This window comes from Dufourea novaeangliae, unplaced genomic scaffold, assembly GCF_001272555.1.
Source record: "Dufourea novaeangliae isolate 0120121106 unplaced genomic scaffold, ASM127255v1 scaffold124, whole genome shotgun sequence".
NCBI lineage: Eukaryota > Metazoa > Arthropoda > Insecta > Hymenoptera > Halictidae > Dufourea > Dufourea novaeangliae.
In genome coordinates, this window is record NW_015374010.1 from 3,609,214 (window position 1) to 3,626,718 (window position 17,505).

Here is a 17,505-nt window from a genome sequence, read left to right on the forward strand (position 1 = left end):
ACGTAAACTGTGGTCTAAAACGCTGTTAGAACGTAGCATGTACAGAGTAGCGAGACACCATAAACTCGAACCGTGACCACATTTCAGCCGCGATCTCAAACAAATCTCATTGAAGTCGTTTTCGAGTGTTTAACAGACACAGATGGTAGTGATTTAAAACCGTTTTTAACGTGCAACGAGTAGTATCTCTGTCTTAAAGACTCGCGTGACGCACAGTAACTAGCAACTTTCAGAAGGAAATCGTTGCATCGAACAAATACCGAGTGATAAAGTTTCTACTGGTTTCTACGTTTTTCAACAGAACCCGATGATTCGAATGCCACGCGACATAGCGCGATATCTTCCGACACTGAGCTTAGACACTCTAGGTTAAGAGACCGTTCGACGGTTTTATATGAATTTGTACTATTTTCTGGACGATTGTCGATAAAACATTCTTAGACGCGTTGTAATGTATTTGTTTTTGTTTTTTTTTTTTTTTTGCGTAAAACGTATTCTGTCGGCGTTACGAGCACGCGATAACTTTCCACCCAGTCCTCTCAATGGAAAAGAACAGTGTTTGGGAACAGGTAGAGTATTCGAGAGCTCGTGGATGACGTATGGTATTTATGGTACGAACGAAAACATCGTGCCAAGTGGACATTTCGCCGTGGATTCGTGCGAAATTTAACGCTACACCGAAAAGAACGTAACGTTTCGAACCTACTTGCGTTTGGTCAAATTAATAGAGATAATGTTAGTCTGTATAACGTTAATGTAATGAATCGAGATATTGTACAAGTAGACGTTTAAATTCGATGGCGCGGATTATCAGAGAATCGATTGGACTGACGTCTGGGGAACAAAATATTCAATATCCTGCGATTTCATAACGTCTCCATTGCCGAGCACACTCGACCCATTGGCTGTTACGATCTTCCTTTACAGACTATTGAATTTTTAATTTTTATATTATTAAATATTCGTTCCAAAGATAATTATATTAGACTGCAGATTTTATGCGATTTAACAGAATGAAATACAAACTTCAGCAGTGTTTATCACGGAATTTACTTACTGTTTTACCTATTACAACTATTGACAGAAAAATTGAGTGTTCATTTGTTTGTAAAAATATGAATTCCATAAATGTCCGTAGTGTTGTAATTATCTGAAAAATGTTCACAAAGTTATGAATTATTTAATAAATTGTTCATTTTGTTAGGTCTCTGTTTATACACATATCCAATGTTATATTTACTAAGGTAGAATTGAATAATGAAAGCCAATTAGTTAATGGGTTATAGTGTTTAGCAAAACCATCAATTTAACGTTTCTGACCTATCGCAACAAATGAAATTTTTAATTATGTACTGAGTTGTATGGAATAATTGGAATCCGACATTACTCCATCGCAATAACTATCGTGAAACTGAATTTCGGTGATAGTGCCGACTTTGCACAGGATTGTATGATTCTATAATTTATTTGTTCCGTGCCAATAACCAATATTTTAATAGTACACAACACTTCTTGGTGGTCTTGGTCCATCCAGTCAATTTATTTTTGCATAACAAAAATATAGGACCGAATGTGTCTGTTAAATATTACTATGCAATGAAGTGTAAATATATTTCAATAAATAAATCGAGGAAAGCAAGATCATTTGATAATATAAACAATCACAAATAACGATAACTCGCTTTTCCTAGTCAAAAAATTTATTAAGCTTTACTTTCATGGACGGACCAGTTCCTGATCTTGCGTATATCTAAGAAGGCACGGTTGATGAACGCAACTAAATAGTAATTATATCGAAGTGAAAACTCCAACAACCAGGTGTTAACAGTCTGCTCAGCCCAATGCTGCATCGGTACAATGTTGTCTTTCGCGTTCATCCGTTTCTGCTCTATTTATAGGTCTAACAATGTCTGTTCTTATGTTGATTAAACTGGCTCGGAACGCGACACGGTACGACAAAAACCCGAGAGTCCAGTTTTACGTTACAAACGTAATCGCTATACAAAAAAGAAGGAGAAAAGAAACGATATGTCGTATATAATTTGTATCTAGTTATCATAGAGATGTTAATGGTATATGACTAATTTTAATATTTAGTAACTACAACGAAGGAGTTCCGACGATAAAGAGAACGATGTTTTGTCCTGCAGTCTCAGAGTAATCGATTAATGAGGCATAGCCGTAAGATACACGTATAAGTTGCATTATATCGAGGTTACGACTAATAAGCACTGCTCCCCGGCCAATCGAAGCGAGGAGAACACGATAACTCGTCGCTGTTAGACATGACACGGGGAATTGTAAATAGTATGTATTATAGCACACACAAAACAGATGTAAGTTATCTTCTCTTGACCTTAATAAATAACGACAATATAACGAATGTAAAGGCGCATGATCGATGTTCAATTTAGAAAACCGTTCCTACAAACAAACAAAATATCGATATGCATCTATTGATAGTCCAACGTTGGTGTTATTGTCCGCTACAATAGAAAGGTAATACGATAAGAAATGGAAATTAAGTAATTAGGTCGATGTCCCGGTTTGCATGTAAATAGCTGTGATAATTATACTCGATCGAATATAATAAACATTTGATACACGGGGATAAAGTGTAAACGTGAGACATGTTTGTTTCTTCTTCTCATAGAGTATAGAGAAATGAGAAACGCGAACGGATTAATGACAAAAGTAACTAATTTCGAGAAAACGGATTTTTATTAAAAGGGAAATATATATCATTCGACATTACTCTCTGAAAAGTGTAGTGAATACGTGCTGTACAAACAATAATATGAATTGTATCTTATCAAAAGCATCTGTAAGCGATGTGTAATACTTCTCGAAATACTGTTATAAAAATATTTTTTTATACGTTCGCAGAACTACAATGACGCACTGTGATTTAGCATTTCGTTATTCCGACGTTAAGAGTAACTGTAGAACGTAATCATTTAATTTTAACGAAGTATAAATTATATGTCGAACTGAAGCTCCTTCGAGCTTATGAATAATAAATTTATTCTAATCACGTGCAGAAATGCTAGGTAAAGTTGTAGTTCGTTGACAGACAAATGTTATGTAATTTGATATAACATGAAGAGAAAATACGCTAAGCTTCTACGAACATATTTTGCACCAATTATTAATATTATTATTATTATTAATGTTAATATTAATTATTATTACTATTGTGTTTCGTCTATCGTAAATAAAAAATATATCCAAATTAATGGAAAATATATCAAAATAAAAAATACATTAAATAATGTGTTTATACATTGAATATCACATACAAAGATCAAAGTTTAAACAAATACAATGGTTCGAAAATTAAAAATGAAAGGCACTTTCCTCATGATTTCGTTTGTTCTTCTGTTCGTTCAGGAAACTGTCTAAATTGTTGCATTACAGTACGGTTACGTCTACCGCTCCATACGAATCGTATTATAAATGATAGAGTAGTGTTATTTAATTATATTACTTTTTTAAGCAATATATATACTTTCTTTTGCTGCTCGTTTACACTCTGTACCCCCTGCGTTCTGTGTTCCTGATGGAATTCGCCAAGCAGAGTGCGAAAATTATGCCGACCAACTGAAATGTAAGAAAACAATGTTTCAGAATTTCCAGTAGAAACCTGTACAGGCTACAATATGTCACTTAAGTAAATAACAAAACATTCACTAATTATGTCGCAGTAAAGGCTTATTAATAATTATTTTAATAGAATTATATACAAGGATATATAATAGTCGTAATATACGGGGGGTATACCAGAACTCAAAACCCTAAAAACGTAAGATGAATGAACTCAGAAAAAATTTACCACAATCGTACTACAAAAGGAAGGTATTTGTACATGTATATATATATAAAGAGAGGTACATTCAAAATGTAGATCATCTAAATAAACCGACGTAAAAACTTAACATAATAAAACTCACCTCAACTGCGGCAATGCCAATAGCAACGCCACCCAACACCGATCCTGCAAACATGAGGGCCTTTGATATTTCCTTTGCACAACCCTTTTTATACGACTCATCTTTCGAACATTCCTCTCCCTCCTGTTTGCCACAGCAACTGAAAGGTATAGTGCCATTGAAGTTACCATGACGATTGAAATCGCTCTCAGAGTTAACACCACAGCACTGGAACTGTAACATACAATTCGAAATTTTAAGAATCCATTGTATAATCATGCGGTATGACATTTGAACTATACTTCTTTTTTTTTACATAAACGCCACAGACTAAGCAATGTTAAAGAATACTTTTAAAATGAATTTGATAAGGTCCCAACATTCGGTCCTACAATACAAAAATATTGGAAAATCGTTAACGGTTCAATAAAATAATACGTAATGAAGAACCACTTACACCGGCTTGAATAACATCCACAAGCTGTTTGTTCTCTTCGTTCGTGTAGTATTTTTCGAATACCTGGGTGTAACCCTCCTCAATATTGATGTGGTTGTCAGTGTTCTTAACGACAACGAAAGCGTATACTGCGACCGCCACTTGGATCAGCAAGATGAAAAGTAGTAACGATGCGAACTAAAAAGAAATCAGACCATTTGAAAAGTGTTTCTTGTACTATCGATATAAAATCACTCTATACCAATTTAATAGCAACTTGTTACCAATGGTGCAAACATTTAACCTGACTCGTAATACAAACACTGAACTTAAAGAATACGCTTCTATTTAATCGTAATTAGATGAAGATTTTATACATTTGTAATAAATATAAACATGTGAAAGCACAAGAGAACGTAACGTATCAGTAAATTCAATAACAGTTATTACTTTAATGAGTTATTAGTTTACACCTGTATTTAAAAATTATCTTTTCCCATAGTGTGTTCATAATATGATTCTAATGAGGTAATAACGTTTATAACGCTGATATTTAAAGAACTTTATATACTTACGGTAATTGTCATGCAATGACTTTCCCGAATGGCACCGCAGCATCCGAAGAACGCGATTATAAATATGATACCACCGAGAACCATTAATGTTATCGATGGGAACGCGATGCTTATGTCAAGTCTGTCGGTGACATTTGACAGCTGCAGGTGCACGAGGATTCCAACGGTCAGGATACCTAGGCCACAGACCTGGAACACGTAAAAATGTCTAAAATGAGCATGACGAAAAGAGAGAATCAAGACATTCGAACAATTTTCAAGTAAAACGTTTTCAAGATTATTTATCAACGTCGAAAGACATACTTGTTTAGTACACTTGTACCAAGGTAGGTAGATAACAGCATTCTGCTGTACCTCGCCACTTACACTGCAGTATTTAAGTTTCGATAACGGTATATTTCATTATTATTTAAACAATATTTTCTTAGAAATTACTTTGTACATATACAATATTTTTTATTCATTCGGGCAGTATATTGCGTAAATATTTTGTTAGCGTATCATCGGACTTCAGGGGTAATCGTAACGATCATTTTGTAAAAATGGTACTATCGTATCCAGTTTGAAACCTGAACGTCCAAATATTGGCAAATTGTATACAGGGTGATACAAAAAACGGGTAATTATAGATAAATAATTAGAGAATTTTTTGTTTATTTTAATGAGTTCTGGAGCATCCTAAATTATATGTCCCTTTTTTCAGATCGCACTATATACACTTCTCGATTGCTTCGGTATCTTTGGGCTTCACTACAGGTTCGTCATTGACGACTAGAATGAGTGTTCGCGTTACCGATAGCAGACTCTTGTTACATCACATTGCACAACGCGCGAACCGGTTGGCATTGGACATTCTGTACACGGTACACAATGATTGCGAGTATCCTGCACCTGAATTTAGGTCATCCTCCAAGTGTAAGCCAAGTGGTTCAACGTACTCTTAACAGAGGGCATTTGAACGATGAGGGATGAATTTTTTGTAACGACACCACATTCTTTATTGCAGAATTGATAAAAGGATGAAAGCCAAACATTATCCTTAATTATTGGGGTGATAAGAATGAGGAATGCTCCACTATTCGCGCCAACTTCTTATAAATATATGCAGAGTGTCCTAGGTCGTACAGTTTCAATATTTTAAGAAGTGTTAGGTGAGGCCAAATGGAATAGAATATTGTCTTATTATTGGAATATGCTTTTGGAACTGGGTTGTAGCTTACACATCTGATCTATACAGGGTGTAACAGTACTGCTGGTATGTACAAGGGCATACAAGATGATCTTGAAGGGGGCCCTATTAACTATAAAATATTCTTATTTACATAATTAACATTATTTTTATTTTTATAATATATAAGGATACAAGAAAATGATAAAAAAAAAACTTGTATATGACTATACAACTTCCTTTTACCATTTTCTTGTATCCTTAGTAACAAAAGAGATACTGTGAGTAATCACGTTAGCGGGGACACCTTGAACATGTACCAGTCATCCTGTTAAGGAGTCAAACGGCGAGGTTACGTTCATTGACCTTGAAAAGCTAATATTTTCTACGAAGTAGCTGAACGATTGCCTTTGCCATTTAGCAACCATCACATATTGAATACTGACATTGCCAAACTTCCAACACCCTTACAAAATAACTATTATAGTGTTCGGTTCTCATGTGTCAATCAAAACGAAAGTAATCATCGAAATGAATTACTTCGATGTAGAGAATCATATAGGTATGTCATATAGTAATAAAGGACACTGAGGAATGTCTCGTGATCAGAATATGTATACAACATATACGCAATTTGTTAAGCGACCAATATTCTTTATCACAGACAAGCAGTGAGGTTAACCGTTTGGTAACCTTCAGCAGCCTTCATTCTGTGCAAGACGGTCGAATGGTAGAGGTAAGTAAAGTACCAAGTGATGACCTTCAGCAACTGATAGATTCTTGTCTCAAATAGCGTCACCGAACACTCCAATGATTATATATATTTAACCCTTAATGGATCGTCCAGATCGGTGGCTGAGTCAATCGTGACCCATAACAAGATTCTCAAGCGGATCACTTATAAAATGTATCGCCAAACCAGGAAACGTGTGAAGGATTACGCCCATTGTACCTAAATTATCTCCTACAGTTCCATATTTTCTATACTATAGTACATTTATTAATCTTACGACAGTTTTATATTAAGCTCTCTGTACACGTTATTGCTCACGGTCGTGGTGAAATCTTGTCTGACCCTGCAGATTTCTCCACGCCTAACATAGGCGTAGATGATACGCTCCCGCGTTAACGGTTCATTTACCCTAAGCATCGAAGCGAATGATATGACTTAATCGTACTGTATTTTGAAATACGCGGGCGATAAACGGCGATAATTTCAGTGAGCGTAGCTACTGAGGTTGAAATCTGTTTGATTGGCGGAAAGTTCAGTAGACTTTCTCTAACGAAGGCACTTCTCTCATCGAACGTGTCTTCTGTAGTTTGTTAGCAGACAGATGAAATGCGATAATAGTAAACGTATGAACGATCACGATAAGATTAGTTTTTGGAAGTGATAGGAACTCGAACGATCGATCGATTGGACAGAAAAAAAGATCTTAAGATAAATTCCGTGCAAAATGCTCCCGGTATATACGGTTATCTGAAGTGACTTTCAGTTATTTTGCGCAGTCGAGATCATAAGTAACACGTTTTTTAATGCTTAGTTGCAAACAATGTCAAGGAATTTATTACAATCAGCAATGATAAATCGATTTTAACTCATTTTTGTTAATTTACGCACAGAAATCCCGGTTTTGTATATTTTTAATTCTCAATGTATTGATAAAAAAGTAAAGCAAAATTTAACATCAACAAATAATACATTTAGCATAATAATAATAATTACCACAAATAAATTGAAATTCAATATTACATTATTCCCTTGGAAAAATTGATATATTGAATTCTGAGTTTTTTTTAACAGTTCTTATTATTCGAATCTGTCTGATGTTTAGTGTATTTAGGGTAATTCTCGAGAAAGGGGACAGCCTAGAACAGGGTCTTGATTACAGTACGATAAAGTGTATCACTATCCTTGAAACTTTACAGATATGACGCCTCTGTGTCTTACATACGCTCGAAACAGTTGGTGATCGATGATGGGACCCTCGCACGTGCGACCGTCCGTTATTTAACTTTCCAGTACAGCCTGAATATATCATTTGAAATCTGTCGCCTATAGTTCCACGATATCGAGAACATCGTGTATCAGTTTCACCGGGCTGGCCTATCGAGGCGTCTGTTAACATAGTTTTTTTTTTCTAGAGCATCCTGATTTCGTAAGATCGAAACGAAGCACAGACTCGACGCGCCGATACTTGTTATTAGGGATGGGTTTCTCGAAACTCAAAAAAGTTTTGAGTTTCGAAAGTTCAAAACTTTCTTTGTTATTCGAAATTCTCGAAACCCAGACAAGAACAAATATAAAATCGATGAGTAAGTAATCGTACGTAGAAAATTTTGAACGGACCCAAGTTTCAAACTCTCATGGAGTCTTTACTGTAGCAAAATTGGGAACTGTTAAACTAACGAATGTTAGTGCTAAAAAAGGATAAATGAATATATTGTTATGTTTGTGTTTTGTTTAACTATAATCAATGAAGATTTATGCTAAAATATTGTCGAGACTTCAGTGCATAAAAGAAAAATATTTCTCTTACAAAAGAAAATCAACACCAAGTTTCCAGAGTTTCGGAAGTTTTGAGAGTTTCGAAATCTTATACAGTTTCAGATTAGAGTTTCGAAAATTTAAAAATTAGGTTCCCACCCAGTCGTACTTGTTATTCGACGATCCGAGTACAGACTTAAAAATATCTTTCAATCCCTTCTGTTCGTGACGATAACGTGTTAATTCAACTTGCGCTGAAATATCCGGGTGCGTGGTCGACGTTGCTCTCTTTCTATTAATAACTTTTGGCTCAACCTACAATTATTGGCACGTTAGTAGTACCAATTAGCAGTGTGTAAAACGACGGAGCATTATTAACATCGACCGGTTTCATTCAAACAATGATCTTCAAAGAATTCAACGTGTTCTCATTTTGGACGGTTATTCCTCAAATCCTCGACAAGGTCCTAGGCTTTAGAAAGTGAAATCCCCCGCCGAAAGTAACAAAACCTGTTCCCTGTCTTAAACAACGCGCGAACCTTGAATGGGACTCCGCTTATTGTGGGACAAAGAACGTGTGTGGTTGCTTGAAAAGTTATTTTTCAGGTCTCTACCCGTACCTACGTGTATGCATATCGGTTGAAACACAGTTCGCGGAACAACCGAAAGAAACACGCGGCGGGATGACTCACAGCTTCCACGAAAATGTAGGTTGTGCGGTATACAGTATTGATCAGAAGTTTGTTATAGTCTCAGATAGTCGAATTTTGTAAATCGCGACTGCATATTTTTATAGATAAACTCACTGAAATTAACACGTTATGGCCTAATGCGACCCTGTATTAGTTTAGATACTGTGTCCTTGATTTTCTGCTGTTTTTTTATAGAGCGATCAAAAGCAATATCATTTCTTTCTCATGATGGCGCTTAACGTACAGCCCAACCTTTCACATAGGGTCATTCCACGCGAAATCAGACAATTTTTGAAGTAACATTTCGGATTTTGTTGAAACTTTGATAAGTTATCGTCTTTAGTGGGATATAAACGTATCTCAAAGGATTTTTAAAACTTTTGAAAATTGTTGATTTTACAGCTGTTTGAAATATAGTGTTAACGTTTTTACAATAAATTATAACCACTGAACCAATGAACTGATCAAAATGAGCTTTGTGGGTGCTAACAGTGGAGACTATATTCCAAACAGGCATTGCGTTTCCATATGCGCAACTGTACACGCAGAATGCTGTTGGGAAGAAGAGCAAAAGGGTCGCGCGAACCGTAAACGAGACTTTGGTTGGTACGCATTTACACTCGCCAACAAATCTGATCAAGGTTCACAAAATCGATATTAACCCTTACAGTATCTTATAAATTTTCCGAGTACCGTCCAAAAATACCTTGAAAAATATGCGATTTTTGAAGTATCTGTTAAAATTAACATATTTCCTTTAAAAATGAAGATTTCTTCACGTTTTTTTTTCTAATTTTATTATTTCTATCCAGTAAACATATGTTCAACTATATAAACTTATTTTATAACAATAAAGTATCATTACATGTGTTTACATTATATTACAAATGGGAAGCCAACATATCGGCTCAAGGTATTTTTTGGAAAACCTGCAAAACCGATATATCGGTTATAAGGTACTAAAATTATTAATATTTGTCAGCAACTCTGTATCCAAAACTTGGAATGTTGATACATCTCGGCGCATTGATGGAGCCTTGAAAACCAAGACGTAATAAATCCGTTGGGCAAAACGTGAATGTATAAAAAAAAAACAAACGGAGCGCCGTGGCAGCCTTCTATTGAATTGGTATTTTTATTTCTATTTTTAGAACGAGTGAAATCATGAATATATACTACCTTGCCTACGATATAAAAATCGTCGTGCAATAATGTGCCTCGAGATTAGTCCTAAGTGACTTATAAATGTTTCCAAAAAGCATCCAGATAAGAATATGATTACAGACTCTTTCATCGAATTAATATTTTTGATCGCTATTCTTAGAATGAGCTAATCAGATGAAATACATATTGTTATAGAATCACCAATCAGTTACACTACAGTTTGATAAAGATACTGTAAAAAATGATGTAAGCAACCTCCTTAACTTATATATTGATTACCTGGTTTTTTTTAGAAATCACTATTATCAAATTCGAATACTTTAACAACAGTTAAGGAAAACTTTATTCAAGCTCAAGTCAGTGATAAATAGTTACAGTACCTACTTATGTATTCTATTTAGTCATTATTGATAAATCTCATAGTACACAATTTGCTACTTTGTCATTCGCAGGCTTCTTCGTTAAACTATTCCTAACCTATACGTCTCTAAAATAATTGTCAGATGAAGCACAATAAAACTGGTAATCCCAAGATGAACGATCGATTCCGCTCCACTTAAATCAAATGCAACGTAAGAACCGAATGAGTCACCCCCGTTGACGTTTCCTACCAGTTGATATGAGTTAAAAGGAATTATACCAGACGTCAATTGCTTCTTCGAACACATTGTGCTCGCACTTGCTTTTTAAAGACCAGCAGTCTGTAGCTACGGAATGAATTTAATAGTGTGTTCAACGCGACCTTGATCGTCACGACGTTCGTTATACAGGCCAATCGCCATTCCCTTCAATTCTACAGAGTGGATTTAACCCTCATCCATCCTTCATTTTGCCAACTTAATTCTTATACAGCGATTTCTCGATGAATGCGACACGAACAGCGTTATTCCCGCTACTGGGGGGGGGGGTCAATCAAAACACAGTAAACAAAGGCTAAGCAGAGGCTCGGCTTCGTGTAGAAAAACAAATTTATAAGGGGCTGAAAACCTTTCTGCCTTACCATGGTTGTTCTGTAGCGGACTCGAGTTCGTCGCACTCATCGAGACATAACTGTAGTACCTTACGAGTCCGAGTACCGTTCAAACATACCTTGAAAAATTGAGGTATGTATCTATTAAAATTGATATATTTGTTTTAAAAATGAAGATATTTTCACGTTTCTTTTTTATTTTATTAGTCCTATCCAATAAACGTATGTTCCACTATATGTATAAGCTTATTTTATAAAAATAAAGTGTTATTACATGTGTTTAAATTATATTAAATATAGAAAGCCGAAATATCGGCTCTAAGGTACTAAAAGGATTAATTTGTCCCTCGATGTCAAATTGACAGAGTGGTAAAGAATTAATATAATGAAGGGATAAAAGAGGTAAATTTGCAAATTCTATAAAATAGAAGTCACGGAACCTAGATTTTCCTACACCAGACAGAACAACATTTCTTAGGAGAAAAATTTGTCAAATTGACACAGCGGACGAATGAGGGTTAAGTCCATTACACACAAGACCCCACACGCACGTTGACTAATTCTTATGCATATATTCGTGCCTAGCCGTGGCAAAAGAGGAAACACCAATTGCGTTATCGTGTTTCGTGTTTGATGTGCGCACCGTATTCGTGGCACGTTTGAAAATTACAGAGTTACATAAAAGATGCCGACATAGACGGCTAGTGTCGACTAAAACGACGGGCGGAATAATATTTTTCCTCGTACATTACTTCCGTGCTATTATTGTCTTAATCACATTGCTAGCCTTTGTTTCAGCGAACATTTTTCGTTCATATGGATCAGATTACCTTACCACAAAGTGACGGTCACCGGTGACCAGCATGGTGAAACGTGCTATCAGTACCTACTACCAATAAAAATACTGGTACTGGTGCTTCTATTATTATTAGTAGTAACAGTAATAACGTAATAATGGTAACACGATTATTTTATAATAGTACCACTATTGTTACTAAAAGTACTAATATCTACACTGCTACTATTGTTAGTACTAGACTGTCATACTAATATGATTGACAGTAATAGTAAGTACCAGTACTAGAAACTATAGTAAAGTTGCTACTGGTATTCTAAACATTGATAATGAAACTACTAATCCTTATATGACAAACTCCTTTCTTCTTGTCACTAGCAGTATTTATAATACTTATGCCAGTACGGATTCCGGTATTGTTATTATTGTACAAATATTAGTGATAGCACTTGTTACTAATAACACTAACACCATTCCTGTGTCATTAAATAGATAAAAGCAGAACGAAAGGCAATATTAAAAAACACTTACTAAATGTCGTTATAATATTACTATTTTATATTATTATGTATTAGTATTTTAATGTCGTATACATTAAAGTGTAAGAAGACTTCAATGTCATTCGAATACAGCTCAAGCATCCGAAAATGCGTTTTTCGAATGATATGACTCACAATGCAGGAAACTCAATACGATCCCCGGTTGAACACAACAGTGACAAACGAAACACGAAACGAAACACGAAACGAAACACGAAGCGCAGAACGTTTCACTTCGTAACAATTTCTATCCCACGTACCTAGTGAAAAATTTAAAAAGGATTTCTTTAACGTTTTTGATTTAAATTTCATGGAACGAGTTAGACGTTCAAATAATGTTTAATTTCTTTCACTAATGAGTATCAGCAGACGTTTCTTTGTAATCATAATTTTACAATTGAATAATTGAAATTAAAATTCAGGCGGTAAAACATGTACAAACCCATTTTTATGCCGATAGACATTTCTGCATTATTATATTAACGAGTAATTGTGCATTTATATATTACAAGCCTTTTTCGAAATGAAGTGAAAGCACACAATTTGAAAAAAAAAAAACTAGTAATTTCAAGAATATCATGGCGCGAACGAACCCCAAGTAAACGAAGGAATTTAGAACGGAATTACATCCAGTTCCCCTATGACCATGGAGGAATGACGTAGTTCGCTGCAAAGCACATAACCGCCTGAACTGGACGTTCTAGCTTCGTCGTTGAGAAGACTAGACATTGAAATGTATTCCCTCGTTTGTATTCACCAGCATCCCCCTGCTTTTATTCCTATTTACCCGTAGCTTTATAAAGAAGATGGAACCAAACAACAGCTGCACGTCACTGCCGTTAAGTAATCCAAAATGACAACAAAGCTTTTGTTTAAGAAAATATATTCAAGAATCCCTTCTCAATTCTTTATAGTCACATGTTCATGTAAACTGGACACTAATTCAATATCTATGGTAGAAGATACTTATGGCTCAACACAATTTAGATTTGAAATAAGTATGTAATATGGATTAGGTATTACAACAGCAGCATTGCTGAATTTCGCTCATTATTGTATTAATAATGATAATGTAAAAAGGAAAACAAGATGTCTTTCAAATATCGGTTAAGGATTTAAATAACATCGTTAAGCAAAACACAGTTGCCCCAATTCGAATCTCGGTCTAGCAACCTGTTTCTATTGATTCTTTTCCCCTCTAGATAAACGTACAAAAATCGATCGATTACTTACAGCGAACATAAAGTTAAAAAGGAAGAGCAACCACTTGATACATCCCGAAACGCAACTCATCTTCTTTTTCTGATTGTAACCGATACGGTTGTAGAAAATCAATTTCTTCAAGATGAAGAGAAACGTATATTAAATCGGCGCAAGGACAGAGATCGAGACGGACACACGCGACCCGAGGACGACACGAACGATCACTAAAAACACGCCGGCCGAAATGCGTGAAACGGGTCTGTCTCTGTCCTATCCCCCCACAGTTTTTCTCGTTCTCTCCTTCTCTTTCTCGTCTTAAAACCGTACCATCATCCACTCGGGATTCCCTGGCACCGCCAATGGCTCACACAACTGCGTCAGTTGTCATCGTGCAAACTTATTTCTTCGGGAAATTAACGTACCGTGCGATACAATAGTGGGGAAAATATGTTCGTTAATAATACTATCCACAATCTTGCAACACAAAACCGTGGAATAATACCGATAAAGAAGTGTGTATGTGTGGGAAGTTGAAGCAGTGGGTTTCATAATCTTGTAAAAATACCATAGTTCACACAATTTAAACATCACTTTCCAATTGTATACACAAAGATTTACTAATTCTTTGAACGCGAATGCTGTTTTGTATGGTGGACAATAAGTTTTGTTTATACGGTGTCTTTGTTGTAATAAACATTTATATTAGATATTTCAACGAGTAAACTACTTTAAATTAAAAAGTGTAGTATTACAATAGCATTCGTTCTCGTTCACAAACATCTCCTATAATTTCTGAAAAAATTATGTTAATATGTTAAAAAAAAAATTGAAAATTACAAATTGCTATACCTAATGTCACATTTTTACTTGCTTTACTGGTTTTTAAAGTGGTTTTTATAAAATAAGTTATTTCATTCAACAAAGTAACGTGATCGCATTCATGTATGTAGATGTAGAATGTTTGAAATATTGAACTCAACCGAGTTCCATAGAATCGAGAACACCGTACACTCTTGACACAAATAGGGTCGCTATATCGATTACTTAATAGTTGAAAAGGATATACATTTACCCAGTTTTCTATCACCATTGAAGCCATGTAGCGGTACGCGAGTATTTGACGACAAAGTTATACTTCAAATGTTCAAAGTAGGTTTAATAAGAAACTTCTGTAAACTTTAGTATATAACATTATAAAATATTAAAGACTTATGTACAATGTATTCTTCGTACATTTTTATTGACGGATAAATTAATTACTTTTCTTACCGTAATAAATTTCAAAATTCTTTCGATAATTTTTATTTGTTTCATTTGCAACAAAATTTAGCCGACTCAGCACTAAAACGTGTTGGAAGTTTGTTTGAACTATCAGTCTAGAAGTACGATGTATACATATAGTGAGATATGTACGCGAGCACGTGAAATTTTTCCAAACTTAGGTATTAAACAATCTTGAATATATTTGACATACTAAAATATAGTGTAATTTCCTGAATTCTGTACAATGATGGCGATTCGCGAAAGAATTGAATTTTTTTCAACCGCAACGGATATCCTTATCGGATGACTCACACATTCTATCGCTACATTGGAGTACATATGTTTAAACAAGCGTATGTAGAAAACGCACTGACTCAGAAATTATGACCCACCCAGCAAGAATAATCTTTGTTTTAATGTGCTGTGTAATAATAAAAATTAATGGCACATCGAATTTTGTACTTATTGGATACGATGACAATGGTTTGCAGTTTATTGTAATTCACTTAATGACGAACAATAAAGTTCTATTGTCTACACAACACATACATTAATTGTAATTTAAAGTAAACAAAAAAACATACGTCAATAACAGATCGAGCATTAACCTCGCAATACGGAGGGAAAGGGCACCATGCCCATTCTATTATTAAGTCCCATTTTGAAACCAGTTCTTTATTAAAAAAAAATTGTACAAAACTATTTCTTTGCAATAACATTTTTTAATATCAATGCAATGCTTTACTTTAGACCTTTTATTTCCAGATATGTTCAAAACAATGTTTTTACACGATATACATTTTTACGAGGTGAGTATAAAGTTCCGCCCACCTCCTGTAGTCTACGTAACAAAAAAGGCTTGGTATTGCGATGGTTAAAGGACAATTGTAGCAATGGAATGGCCGTGAAAAAGTAAACTGACGATCGAACGAATGAGGACGTTTATTATACGATATTTAGAAATAACGTGAGTACCAATGCTAGATACAAATCAAATACGAGGTGGAAACTTTGAATCGCGATCTAAGTTACAAAATGACAATCTCTAGTATGTTATTTGGTAAAACATGTGGCACCAACGATTTCTTTCATAGTCAACTGAACAGCCGATAACAATTCTGAAAATACTTATGAAAACAAGCTCAAAGAATATCAGTTCCAGCATTACAAAAAAAATACACAGACTATCGTTACTAACCCACTCATTCGGAAATGACTGACAATAATTTGAGTATACTTTTCGATATCACTAACCATTCTTTATGGAACACGTAAACAATGTTATCAGTTTTAAAAGTATCTGCAATAATAAAGTTTAACGCTATATTCCTTTCAAAAATGTAATAACCATTTCAAAAATTTCTTAGTAACCATTCAATTACAACTATCACATAATAACTAGACTACGAGGCTTCTATACATGAACTGAACATTTTATACTGTTTACAAACGTTTTTCATTTACGTAAAATCCGACAGAATCCCTAACAAAATTAAAACATTTATCTTTGATTCTAGGTTTTGTAAATTATTCCATAGAAAATCCAAAGTTATCACAATGATCCTTGATTCTACGTTTTGCAGTTTAATCCATGCTTATAGTTGCATCTACAGCCACGGTCTAACAAATCTCAGTTAGAAACGTGTCTGTCGAATATTGTGTCGCAAATGGTTCAGAGAAGTTTTATTAGCGGCAGAAATTCATCCGAAACTTCGTAAAATTCAAACTTACCGCAAAGATGAAATTGAATATGAAGAGTAGATATTTTATCATTCCCATTCCGCAACTCATTTTTGCAGATTTTCCTTGTTACAGCTGCCGTAAAAGAACTAGTCGTTAAGAATACCGAGGGCCGTTCAGAGGACGCGCAAAAGAGACGCTCAACAGGTTATGTTCGAGGTAACGCGTGGAACAACTGCGACACCGACTTCTCGTGTTCAACTGATACAAGAGTCGGAACGGGTTCCCGTTGTGAAGCGCAATAGCGCCGCGCCCGTCTTTATCTAGAAAGATAGTATGCTACAATACCGTGTAAATCCACGTACCCGGTATCAATATCAGCACCATTGATCATGACACACATCATATGTATCGGAAATAGTAGATTTAAGAGCTATTAATCGATTTTCTTCCGCGGAACGAGCACGGCTTTGGAATAATTTATTTCACGTACACGGGGTATATGGAGATGTTCCGAGAACTCGATCGCAACGGACGACGCAACGGTGCTAACCGTCGAGTGTCAACGAACGATACATCGTTCTGGGACACAGAAAACGTTC

The 17,505-nt window shown here is 35.1% G+C and overlaps 1 protein-coding gene across 2 annotated transcripts; it reads right to left on the minus strand.

Annotated features, from left to right (window-relative positions):
* Nucleotides 1-3,260: 3,260 nt before the first annotated feature.
* Nucleotides 3,261-17,141, minus strand: LOC107188407 (CD63 antigen-like). Of its 2 annotated transcripts, none has more exons than XM_015576694.1 (5): nt 16,955-17,141; nt 4,941-5,129; nt 4,387-4,563; nt 3,951-4,163; nt 3,261-3,600 (listed from the first exon to the last, which is right to left on the minus strand). In XM_015576694.1, exons 1-5 carry the CDS (start codon nt 17,012-17,014, stop codon nt 3,526-3,528), a joined length of 714 nt encoding a protein of 237 aa, XP_015432180.1. In that variant the 5' UTR covers nt 17,015-17,141; the 3' UTR covers nt 3,261-3,525. The 2 variants fall into 2 exon arrangements, with proteins under 2 accessions (XP_015432180.1, XP_015432181.1); XM_015576695.1 differs by lacking the exon at nt 16,955-17,141 and adding an exon at nt 13,991-14,050.
* Between the last annotated feature and the right edge of the window lie 364 nt (nt 17,142-17,505).